A 13,136-nucleotide genomic window follows, 5' to 3' on the forward strand; every position below is an offset into this window, starting at 1 on the left:
TTCCCAAAGCAGCATTGTTAGCATTACTACCGCTAATACCACCATTCATTTTGTACTAGTACACAAACGTGCTAAATTAGATCTATATTAGATCTAAATGTTAGTATCAAAACTGCCAGTTTTGTTTATTGAGCCCTTTGATTGAAGTCCAGTACGAAGCTGTGTATTGTCATCTCCAACACTAATACTGACCTGTGCATAAGTGTCATTGAATTAAAAAACTGAACTAAAACGCTACAAAGACAAAAGCTTTATATTAGGAATTCATGTACAGTTATATCTACCCACTCTGCAGCACAAACTGTGGCATGCAATCTATTGATGCTGGAAAACAACCTTCAGAGTGAGGCTGATCTGTTCAGCAAATTTCAATTGAAAATATAGAAAACTATTATAATCACTTGTGAGATACTTTGACAATTAATAATATGTGATGTGAAAACATTTCATATTAGTATATTGCAAAATGCTGATATCTGCCATTTTTGCCACATGCTAAACAGCTTAAAAATATTTGCCCATGCAAAACCATTAAATATCTTGAAATACATTGTTGTGTGGTAGCTTTGACCAATAAATACCACAATAAGGTGCTGAAATTAACATAAACAGTAAAAACTGTAGTAGTAGTCATGTTGCAGTGTTATTGGAACTGTGAAAAAAATGACAAACTCATTTTGGACACCATTGTTTACCTCACTTACAGGCTTACGGCACCACTTTACAGCTCCACATTGTACCTCATTGAACATAAATAAAATAAGCTTTCAAACGGTATATGATGTGGGTGTGTGTAGGGTGGGTACGTTAAACTCCAAAAATACGTCTCTTTTTGGAGAATTGCTGCATACTTAAAGGCACAGCACCACTGAAACATATCTTCTGCCGTGTAATACCTTTACTGGGATGCATTATCTGTTGGAAGTACTACTGTGTGTTCAAGAATTATGTAAACTCCTGCCAATTTTCCCTTGCAAGTTTAGGTTGAGGGTAACAAGCTTGTATTCCTAACAGGTCAGTGAGTTTGCTGATGGTGGAAGAATAATGAACTATTACAGATGTACCCTCACCTTTTTTTAGCACCTGTATTTGGAATCTGAAAAAAAAGTCATCACTGGTGACGTAAATTACATGTTGGTAAGCCAGTGTGTTAGGTGGTGTAATTTACGGGTCAATGGGGCCCTATCGCAAGAAAATGCTAACAGTAAGGGGTCAGATAAGGTAGGGCAGCATTTTTCAAAGTTCGGGTCGTGACCCAGTAGTGAGTCGTGGCACATCAGGCACTTGGTCGCTCTGGTCAGCACCGCCGACCAGTACATTAAAAGTCCCATCAGCAGTGCTGCCCAGCTAAGGCAGGCTAGTGCCTACCTGTTCCAACACCGCGTTGCACCCCGGAAGCGGCCAGCAGCAGATTCAACACTGCTGCCTCCACCCTGAGCACCGGCTTTGCACTCCCATTGGCCGGGAACTGGGGGGAGGGGAGAAGCGGTGTCTGCTGCTGAGAGTCGTGCAAAGCCGCTTGCGCGCCTCTGCCTAGAAGCTGGACCTGGTGCTGGCTGCTTCCAGGGCACAGCGTAGTCTGCGGTGCCAGGACAGGCCGGAAGCCTGCCTCTGCACCTCGGCTGCGCTGCTGACCGGGAGCTGCTGGAGGTAAGTCCGCACCAGAACCCCACACCCCAATCCCCTGTCCCAGCCCTGAGCCCCATGGGTCATGGGCATCAACAATTTTCTTCAACTGGGTCCCCAGAAAAACAGTTTGAAAACCATTGAGGTAGGGCATTATTCGCTGTTCTTGTTCCCATCCCGTTGGTATTTTAAGTTACAGCATCCTACAGGCACACTGACATAGCCTGGTTTATATCAGCTCACTGGCATGTATCTCATAGTATCATTTATATCACCCCTGAGTTTGGCCTTGTATTTTATTAAATAAACTACAATTATGTCCATTATCTAACATTTGTGAAAACACGCCAGTTATTCTGCACCAGCCATATAACAGTTTTACACAAACAGTGCAACACAATGCAAAAGCAGCAGCAGAAAATTCTGCCAGAAGTGTGCACGTGCAATTGGAATTCAGAAATTCTACCAAACAGTTTTCTGAGCTCAATCATTTTCAAGGTTACAATGGCTGCTTTCCCAATACATGTATTTATTGTCGAATAAAAGCAGTAGGTGCTTGGATGAGACGCCCAACCAATGCAACTGAACAGACATGACAGAAAACAAGGTGACCATGAAGAATTTATGAAGAGAGATTAAAAGAGATAAATTTTACCGTGTATGCTTGAGTTAGGACACAATTTTTGGAGAAATGGGGCTGAAATAAAATCTCTAATCTAAGCAGCCCTAAACTAATTTAGATGAATCAAATAATTTAAAGATAATTATTGGCAACTCAGTTTTCAATTGTGAGGATCTACAGCTGTTCAAACAAAATGGTCTTATGCAAATCAAATCTTCAAAAAGATGTTTCATGTACAACTAGACAGCACTCTGTCTAACCCATCCATTTTTGCATAGTACTCATCATATTTCATGAAGCTGTATGCCCAAATTGGCTTCCTTTAACACAAGTCATAGAAAATTTAGACACGGATGGAAGATAGTGTAGAAGAGTAAAGGATTATTAATTATTATTAAATACATATTATACAACATACAAAACAAATACTTAAATTCGCCTGAAAGTTAGTTCGTATTTGCTTATGCAAAATCAGTGTATCCACAAATTGTGTGGATGCATATTTGACATTCTGCTGACATTTTGGCCCTGTACACCTAGATCCTTAGGAGACCCTGAAAAGTCAATGTAGGAGCGTAAATGACTTTTTTAATGCACATCACAGGCATGAAATGTTAACAGTTGATATTGTTTCTCATTTTTAGGGCAATTTTTTCACCCCATTGACTTTAATATACTTGAAATCCATCCTGGGTCTGATCCCAAGAAACCAGATGCTACACTCGTGATCAAAAACAATAAACTGACAGTAACTAGGTAAATAATAATCAAGTCCTTTGAAAATATTACTTTATCTACTTGTAGCTTGTGCATTGATATTTACATAGTTATACGTTTTGTATTTCAGGGGCTGGCAGAAAGATTACAGAAAAGATCCCAAGCATGGCATTGATATCCCTTGCTGGTTTGTTCATAACAATGGAGCAGGGCTGATTGATGGAGTTCACACAGACTATATTGTTTCCAATATATTTGGCACAACTGTAAATTAATCCTCAGATGTGTGTTTAGAGACCATTTTTCTGAATGAGTTATGCTTTCTAATAATCAGCTATTAAATTATAGTAAGCTTACCTATCTATCCTGATCTCATAGAGCTGAGAAGGACCTTGAAAAGTCATTGAGTCCAGTCCCCTGCCTTCACCAGCAGGACCAAGTACTGGCCTTCACAGATTTGTGCCCCAGATCCCTAAATGGTCCCCTTAACGATTGAACTCACAACCCTGAGTTTAGCAAGCCAATGCTCAAACCACTGAGCTATCCCTCCCCAGAATTGGTGTGTTGGTTGGCAATACTGTCATGTAACCAATTCTAGTGAATCAGGCTAGTTTGTGTGTGATTAGTTCTTAAATGCAAAGTAGCTGTTGTGTTTGCCTAAACAGGCATCATGCAACCAATATCTACAAAATCATTCTATTTCATCACATAAACCAAATATAGACTTTTTTTGTATTAAATTCATTTACAAGCTTTATAATTCCTCTCTGTAAATGGAGGAAAAACATTTAATTCAAGTACTTGAGTCTCAAAATAAATAAAAGCTTCAAAACTTGCTGTCTTATTCAGTCATTCCAACTGCCATCCAACAAGGCATAGATTCCAGAATGTCAGGTAAATGTTGTAATGAATTATCTGCAGCATAACAGAGCATCTGACACTTCTGGTCAGATAGACCAGACCTTATTTTCAAGAGATTTCATAAATCCATAACTTTGTAGAACTATTTGTGTACTTGAATGTATTGTGCGCTGTGCTGGTGTACTACCACGTTCCTGGGCAGGGTCGTTGGCAACAAGGGTTCAACATGGGACCTCTGGATTTTAAAGCATGAATAACTATTACCTGAACTGAAAAATTCAGTTCCGATAGCTAATCTGTATCAGACTCATCAACCTCTGAATGTGACCCAGCCACCACTAGAGCGAGGAAAAAATAGGCCTACATTTTAATTCATATCAAAATGCAACAATAAAGTAGTTTTGTCATGAGCTGTAAATATTTTGCACATTCTGTTAAAATGAACACTTCCCAAAAGAGTAGGAGTAGGAAGATGAACTCCAGAGCATGAGAATCCGTAAGAAATATCTATCCTGTTTTCACGCTAATCTTGGTAATGAAAAATGGGAGGTTCAGAAGTAAAGGAGAAACATGCTACTACACTGGGCACACAGTCTCTCTATTTGCCAATTTTTTGACTTTGATAAATAAGGTTACAACAGTATATGCAGTGTTCTGGGTATTTCTGATAGCAAAATAAGGAATACTGCAAATGATAAGAAAACCTTGTTTTAATTACCCACCAGTAAAATAAAATCGGCAAGTTTTTAGGGGTGACCACTATAAGGAAGCAGAATCATCACAAAAGTAAATTTTGTCCACAACATATCTTTGAGTCTTAAAAAAATTAACAAAAAAATAAATTTCATCAAACTATACAGTTTTGTCAATACTGAACCATTTTGTGGAGAAGTGTCTGTTTTGCTGGTGGTTCTGTCAAGAAGGTTTTTGAGGTCCCAGCCTCTCCGGTCATGGCTGACCAGAGAGGGAGAGAGAGAAATAACAAAGCTGAGCTTTTTGACACAGCTGTTTTGACACAATTCTATTTTGCAAGAACATTCAAAAGATTTTGGTTGTGGAATGAAAACAAATTGTGAGAGCTCAAAAATTGTCACAAAACAGAATTGTCATTGTTCGCCAGACATCTCTAGTTGGGGATGCTTAGACGCAACAGAGTTGTTATAAGGGTCCTATGGCAGGTTCATCTCACTTTTCTGTTTCTCAACTCAGTATTTTATTTTTAATTTTGCAGTTCATCCCCTTTTTGATGCATGTGTAGATGCCATTAAAGTTAACAGAAATTAAGTGCATGGGTCAGAGGAAAAGTAAACTCTCTTTGTGTATACAATTATTTTTAAAGACATGTTAAAAAACTATTTTATTGAAAAGATTATACAGGTTTACAGTTAATGTCCACAAACAGATGTGTAGGTTTATCCCACTCATACTTGCTAACAGAGTAGCATGTAAACTTAATTATAGCATATCTACAATTCCAAAAGTTAATATTTAATTTTTACTCCAGAGCATTGGCTTGGCAGTGCCACTATAATTAAAGTTGCATCACCACTTCTATTTGAAGGTCAACTTTCTAAGTCCTCTAAACGCGACATGCTTAGCTGGAGTCCTTTGAAGTTTGGTGTGCCTCAGGAGGGTGCAGGGTAGGGTTTGTGACCCAAATTTGTGGAGCTATAAAGCACTGGAAAAAACAGCAATTTTTCAAAGAGTTTCTGGGATTTTTATTTTATTTTATTTTGCAGAGCTAGAAAGCAAATTGTTGATGTGATGTGAGTCAAAACAGTCTGAGTCTTTCAAGTTTTATCTAAGGTAATGGATGGCAACCACTAAGTCTTTGGGGGAGACAAATAGAGAACAGCATGCATGCACCAATAAGAAAAAAGAAAAGGCCTTTATTAGTTTTAGATGTGATCCTGTGGGAGAGAGTGAATGGGTGTAAAAGGAGGTGAAAAGAGTACATTTAAGCAACTGCGGGGTTGGCAGTGTACGGGTATTTGTGTTAACAGGGTGTATTGGGGCATTGCTTAAAGAGAACAGAGTTAAGGTTGCATAGGCAACATTAATGTAGTTTTTTGCCATTGAATTTCCATTCTTTTTTTTAATAGATAAGAGTCAAATTTTAATCAGATCAGCTATAAAGGCTGATAAAGATAAAGTCTAAATTAAGTCAAGGGTAAATTTCCCTTCTCTAGTTAGACTGAAGGAGAAGAGGTAACTTTTAGGAACATGTAGGGAGGAAGAAGGGGGTCTGCCACACAACCCAAAGTTTTTGCCTCTAACAATTCTAGCCAGTGAAAAAAATAGAAGGAGCAGCACAGATGAACAACCCCACCCCTCCCTTCTATTTTTCTGCCTGCCACCCTTTGTGTTAAAACTTGCACTCTGTAAATCAGGCATGAAGACTACAGTGAACTAATGCAGTTACACACCACTGTAAAACCAGGATAAGAGCAGAATCAGATCCCCCCATATCTAAACTATGCTCCCCTGCTGCTATGTGAGGGATGGGGGGACATGTTTTCTGAGGGCTACTGGCAGCCTAACCTGCAGGAAGGAAGAAACTACCACAGCAGCATTTTCTCTCCCCTGCAGGCAGTGCTGCATGGACACTGCACAGCACTGCCCCCGGTATCTCTTATCTCTCCCATCCCAAACCCACTTACTTCACCCACTATAATGGCAGCAGGAAGACAGCAAGTGAGGGAGAAAGGGGAGAGGGTTGTGTGTGTGTGGCGTGTCAGGAAATGGTGAGTGAAGGGGAGAGGGGAAAGGTGAGGACAAATGCATGCAAGGTGAGAGTGGGGAGCGGTGTTTCCAGGCCACATTGAGGGCATATGAGGTGTGGGAGGGAGGGGAGGCAGGTAAGGGAGAACACATTAGGGCTTGAGAGGTGAAAGAGTTAGGGAGGAAGCAGGTGAGGGTGAGTGCATGCAAGGGCCTTGGGAGAGGGGAAGAGGTTATGCCTGGTGAAAGAGGCTTGCGGGGGGAGAAACCAGTGAGGGCATGCCAGGCAAAGAGAATGGGTGAGGGTACAGGCATGTGAGACGAGGGGGTTGGGGACAACTGGGCAATGGCATGGGCATGTGACATGAGGGGGGAATGTGGGCATGTGAAGTCAGGGGAGGGAAAAGCTTGGTCAGAGTGGAGGAGTGTGGTGAGGTAAGGGGGGCAGGAGAGTGGAGCACAGGGTGAGGGCATGGGCTTGTGAGATGAGGGAGTTGGTGGGAACAGGGCAAAGATGCAGGTGTGCAAGGTGAGGTGGGAACCAGGAGGCAAGGGTGAGTGTATTGGAGAGGGGGGAACTGGGCATGGGGAAGAGGGCTTGGGGGGGAAAACCACATGAGTGTGAGAGAGCAGGGATGACTAGTGTGTGGCTATGGGGTGACTAAGTGGTTAGTGCATGTATGTGCATGTGAGGGAGGTGGTGACTGAGGGGTGTGGGTGCGGGGGCTCAGTGATAGGGATCCCAGTGAGGGTGCGTGCATGTGAGGTGAGAGGGGGGTCAGAACTGGGTTAGAAATAAGGCGCAAATTGTTAACAGTGAGGGTTATAAATAGTAAAAATAATGGAAACACTTTTAAAGATTGAAATAGATAGAAATCTGGGTCTGAGGGCACACAAGGACTGTAACAAAAACTGAAGGAAAAAAGATGAAAATCGAGTTATAGAAGAATAAATTGGAGGACAAGAAAAGAAATGGGAAAGAATGAAGTCAGCCATGGAAACAAGAAAGATTATTTTATATTAAATTTGCTTGATTCAGAATTTTGATTCTACAAGTTAATGGTTATTAGGCTGAGGAAAAAGACTAACATTTTCTCTCAGGTGTTGTACTGGAAGGGTTGAGAGTGTCCAAATGCACCCACCCACTCAGCCTGAGCAATTATGGGGCACAAGGCAATGTGAGATCCAACCATATCTTCAGTTTCCTGTTTAATCTGTGGGGACGAATCAGCCTCCTAGAGGTAAGTGGCAAAATGCATGTGTCATCAGCTCATTGTGGCTCAGTTGTCAGGTGTGAGCATATCCTCAGCACCTCTCAGCTGTCTCTGACTAACCTGGAGCAGCCTGACAACCCCTTCTCAGGAAAATGTTGTAATTACAGATTCATTCTCTGGTCTATGAGACGTAGGAAAGAACTATCTCTGCAGGGGACTGCTGAACATGACTATGCCCACCTCACAATGACCTTGAGATAGAGAATTGTTGAGCAGTTTCCCCATAACTGTTCTTCATTATTACTCCCAAATCTGAAACTGTTAATCATATAGCATGTCTTCTCTTGTCCACTATCGCACTGTTTTATTCTTTACTTTGTTTACCTCCAGTTTCATTTACATACATTTTCAATATATCTTATAACCAAATATACTATAAATCCTTTAAAATTACATAAAAAGCAAACTCCAAGTTCCCAATTATTAAGTATAATTACAATATTTCAGAGGTAAAATTATTTTTGACATATATTTATATATATTAGCAAGCAAAGCTGAAAGAAAATCATAAGATTATTATATGTAAGTGAAATTAAGTCAGAAGTGTCTGAAACATCATCATTTTACTGTTTCCTTTTCCCCAAGTGTTTTTCTTTAGGGAGTTATATGTAATGACCAGCAGGAAATAATACCAGTGGCTGACTCTTGCCTGTAATCTTTCTTGTTTTTTCTGAAACAAAAAGCAAAACAACTCATGAAGAAAACATTCAAACTTTAGGCCACTGTACTCCAATCCAATCTGGGTGGGTTGAACCTTATGCCTGCAAAGACTGCTTTTGCAGTCACTGGGGCTGTGTACAGGTACACCCACACCAACCTGATGATAGTACTGAGACCTTATTTTAGATAGCATCTTTCATACAAATGGTATCTCAAAATGCTTGAAAGTTTGTATAAAATAAGCAGATCAATTTTGAATTGGATTCTTGAAGCAAGTAGAATGCCAGTGATGAAATGAGGATGGGAGAAGAAATGGAGGGTTTTTTAAATGCATTTATTTGCTAACAAAACTAACAAAAAATGCACCTATTTAATGCTCTGAGCCATATGCCCATTCATTATACATCTACAAACAACCAATATCCAACAAGTTGAAACCCCTCCCAAACTAGGAAACAAATGAGGCTTGTGAGATCAACAAATCCAAGCTGTCACAAACCATTGGACGACTTACTCTAATGATTCAGTTGACATTGTTTAAGACAACTATTACTGCAACCAAACACTTCTTAAATTGTTGAATTTGTTCTAATCTCCAGCATGTTTGCCACTGATAGGTAGTTTTAACTCACTAAATCCTTGAGGTGTCTCTGATTGAATACAGAATATTAAAACAAATTAAATTGCATAAAGTATTCACCCACGAAAGCTCATGCTCCAATACGTCTGTTAGTCTATAAGGTGCCACAGGACTCTTTGCTGCTTTTACAGATCCAGACTAACACGGCTACCCCTCTGATACATAAATAAAGCATATACTCCTCCCTCTCCCACACACCACTGGTCCATTTTACCTGGTAACTCTATGCTTTTGTCCATGAACACTGAGGACTCTTTCATCCTCTCCCTGACTTGCTCCAGGGTTACTTTCCAAATGTGTATCAAAGTAAAATTGACCTTAGAAACACAAAACCAAAAATATTTCAAAATCACATTTATCAGAAAACGTTTAAAAATATATATTTTAGTTCATTGAATCAGAACAGCTGGTATGGCTTCAGGGTAAGTAGTTGTTCAATCTGCCTGAGAAAATACTAGCTGCTCCATGTAATTCAGCTGTAGTAGTCATACAAACCAACAATAAAAAGCATATGATGGAAGTTTTCTGAATACTCTAAAGCAGCTCCCTTGTTTCAGAAGTCATTCTCTTTGATCCTAGATACTTATCTAGGATTCTTACGATTCCAGGACCAAATGCTGCAAACAGATTCAGAGATGTGAACCCTTACACTCACACAGTATCCCATTGACTCCTACATATACATTTATTTGTCTCTAGCTTTGGGATATACCACGTCTTTCTGTCTGAAAAAGATTTTTGGTCAATATATTTTAAGGAAAGGTGTTTTTTTCTCCTTTAGATTTACACCAGGTTGAGATGTTTGGGTATTTTCTGTGGTGGAGAAAAGGAAAACACATGAAGTGCTCCATATTTATTTTGTGACTTTTATAATCAAGAGCCTGGGTAGGCGATTAATTCATTATTTTATATCAAAAGTACTTGCTGTACACAGTATATTATCTCACTATAGATTTAGGAGTTAGGCTTTTGCTGTTCAGAAAGTCTGGCTTTTCTGAAGTTGGCCACAAAAGTGTTACATAAGCCCATCCCTGAATGTACCATTTCTTAAAGGAAATATAGCACTATTGCATGGTCTGAGGACAAGACTCTGTTCCAGAGGGCTCCAAAACATCATGGAACCAAGTCTGGATTGCTTCGTTACAGAAGCATGATATTGGGTGATTAAATTACTGGACCAAATCCAGAGCTCCTTCCTCAGGCAAACGCCCCTTGACTTCAGCTAACTCAGGTTGATTATTCATTGATTTTAATGAGACTTGCCAAAGCACAAACCTAGTAAGATCTGAGTAAGGAGCTCAAGAGTTTGCTCAAGGAAATCAAAGTTAAGGACTCAGAAATATCTAATTGATAGGCAAATTTTAGATGGAATTGACGATTAATCAGAAAATGAGTACGTACGTGTAGAAGTATAAATAAATTTTCCACTTGTCTGTGGAAAAGTTTCCTTTTCACCATCTGAATATCTACCAGATAAATATACCTTTTCGAACACCAGACATCTGGGCGCAAGGACTTTAATAACCCCACATGGGTGCTACCCAAGCACTGAAAGAAGGCTGGAGCACTATATAAACTATTTAGAGATGGCAGATCACTTGTGATGCCTCTTGGCTCCACCTGTACTTAAACCACCAATTAAAAATATAGTATTAGACTGTGTAGTAACTGAGGTGAAAAGTGTTGGATTTTTTAATGCTAAGAGCTAAAGCATTTTGCATTTGTGCTCAGCAATGGGAAACATTAAAGAAGAACAACATACTGATAGAGTAGGACTTTGCATTTCAGCATTGCTGGATTATTTGTACACACCATTATGATTATTTGTAGGCTATTTATAGGCTTTTCTGTGGTGCTCATCACTCTTGTAACTGAGCACCTCACAGACATTAGTACATTTATTCTCGAGGTCACTGTGACATAAAGATGTATTATTATCCCCATTTTACTAGTCAGGGACTAAGGCACAAAGCCTAAATATTTTCTATGGGAAATCAATAAAATTATTCCTGGAATAAAATACAGATCAACATCAGTAAGAAGAGCAGAATTTAGTCCAGAGAAATTTAATGACTTGCCCAAATTGGGAACAGAACTCAGATCTCCTGAGTTCCATTTCAATAATTTAAGTGCAATACCATCCTTCCTTTCCTAGGCCTTACTACACTACTTGGATGATACATACCAAGAAGTCCACTGGCTTTGTCAGAAAAATGGTCAGTGTCCATGAAATATAATCCAAGGAAACGATTTGGAGACTTTATAAAAGTAATTTTTATTGTGATGTTGGCAGATGCTGACATTGTAAGACTTCTTTCCTTTTCAACTGCAATCTTCAGCCTAGGGAAAAAAGCAATCCTGTTTTTTCTCAGAAGAATGTTAAGATACTGATGTAATGCTTGAGTATTTGGTGGCGGTATTATTATTTGCATTACTGTTGTGCCTAGGAGGCCTAGTCATGAACCAGGACCTGATTTATTGTATATATGCTGCTGACCTTTGTAATCAGGGTTTTTTATGCACTAAACTTGAACTGAGGTCACAATTTCTATTCAGCAAAATGTACAGTAATTTGCCTCCTCCCACACATGCCCTAAAATACACATCAGCTAATATAGTTTACAGAAAAAATGTTAAATTAGCAGGATTTTTTGCTAGTGAAAGTGCCTTTTTGTTCATGGCAAAAAAATGCTTGGAGAAGAGGGAAAAATGTGCTTTTTCATTATTTTAATAACGGGAAAAGGTATAATATACAAAATATTGTAATTAGCATTAATAATGGATGAAAATTTAGAGATTCAGATACTTGTCAAAACTCTCTTGGGTATTTTACAAGAATAGTCTCCCATATGATATTCAGGACCTGACTTTCTCGCTGTAGTTTATTACTTCTGATTCTTACCCTACATGGATTTGGAAAATATAGATGTCCATCATTATTATTCTCTTTTTAAAAAGCCACATGAACTCAAGAAGCTTCTATCAGATCTTAACAGAGGTGAGCCTGAACCAAACAGTCATAATCTGAAGACACCCAAAATTGACCGGATTTAAATCCAGATTTTTACTTATAGCTGGCCCCTTGCTACAGTGATCCAAATGAAATCCCTAAATCCCAATACCTCTAAGGATTATAAAAATTCAGATCTTGGTCTAAATGTTGAGAAACCTAGCACTTCATTAAAGGGTCCATCCTGTGTGTGTGACATAAATCCAGCACACTTGCAGGCCTTGTCTAGATAGACTACAAGGAATTTTTGAGCAGCTCACTTCGCAACTTTTTCTCTTGTCCACAACTGGTCTTTGAGATGTATATTAGTTAACCAAAGGAACCAAGAGAATTGGCTGTCTAGAGTCTCCTTTTGAACAGGGCTGCCCAGAGGATTCAGGGGGCCTGGGCAAAGCAATTTCGGGGGCCCCTTCCATAAAAAAAAGTTGCAACACTATAGAATTCTATATTCTCGTGGGGGTCCCTGTGGGGCCCGGGGCAAATTGCCCCACTCGCCCCCCCCCTTTGGGCGGCCCTGCTTTTGAATTCATATATTTTGTGTGTTGGTAAGGTATGCTAACTAAATCAGTTAGCCAATCCAATAATAAAATTTAAAACACAGTTCTCAAACAGCAGAAATGTATTAAAATTACAGATACTTATACAAAACTATCTGCGCCATTCACTCATACTGTCAAAGGCCTAAACATAAATTTTTAGGAATAAGATATGTTAAATTTTAGGAACGAGAAAATCTCAGCTTTTTTAAAAACAACTTATTTATGAAAGTGCAATATACTTTAATAATTGTACTTTATATGTGATCTCTGATCGGGTCGGGTGAAGCACACAGTACATTTGGTATCAACCAATAAGACTGTAATAATACAATAAACACAGAATGAGAGCAACTGGTTGACTTTGGTGCACCAATATCCATTAGATGAAAAAATAAAATTGACAGCAATCTTTCAGCAAATTAGGAACAAAGGTTTTTCAAATAAAACGTTGTTGGATCAAAGTCTC

General features: G+C 39.2%; 2 protein-coding genes across 9 annotated transcripts in view; one reads left to right on the forward strand and one right to left on the reverse strand.

The window, feature by feature from the left end:
* LOC120368685 (inter-alpha-trypsin inhibitor heavy chain H3-like) overlaps nt 1-3,800 on the forward strand; it is a 43,603-nt gene extending 39,803 nt beyond the window's left edge. The window contains exons 21-22 of the mRNA XM_039481027.1: nt 2,893-3,004; nt 3,096-3,800. Of these exons, the coding sequence (XP_039336961.1) occupies nt 2,893-3,004; nt 3,096-3,240 (257 nt within the window). The 3' untranslated portion in view covers nt 3,241-3,800. The remainder of the gene's footprint in view (nt 1-2,892; nt 3,005-3,095) is intronic.
* Nucleotides 3,801-5,165: 1,365 nt separating this feature from the next.
* ITIH4 (inter-alpha-trypsin inhibitor heavy chain 4) overlaps nt 5,166-13,136 on the reverse strand; it is a 44,638-nt gene continuing 36,667 nt past the window's right edge. For all 8 annotated transcript variants that reach the window (XM_039547137.1, XM_039547140.1, XM_039547135.1 and 5 more), the window contains 3 exons: nt 11,307-11,461; nt 9,336-9,438; nt 5,166-8,491 (listed from right to left, as the gene is read on the reverse strand). In XM_039547137.1, the coding sequence (XP_039403071.1) occupies nt 8,416-8,491; nt 9,336-9,438; nt 11,307-11,461 (334 nt within the window). In that variant the 3' untranslated portion in view covers nt 5,166-8,415. The remainder of the gene's footprint in view (nt 8,492-9,335; nt 9,439-11,306; nt 11,462-13,136) is intronic.

This window comes from Mauremys reevesii, linkage group 7 (assembly GCF_016161935.1).
Source record: "Mauremys reevesii isolate NIE-2019 linkage group 7, ASM1616193v1, whole genome shotgun sequence".
NCBI lineage: Eukaryota > Metazoa > Chordata > Testudines > Geoemydidae > Mauremys > Mauremys reevesii.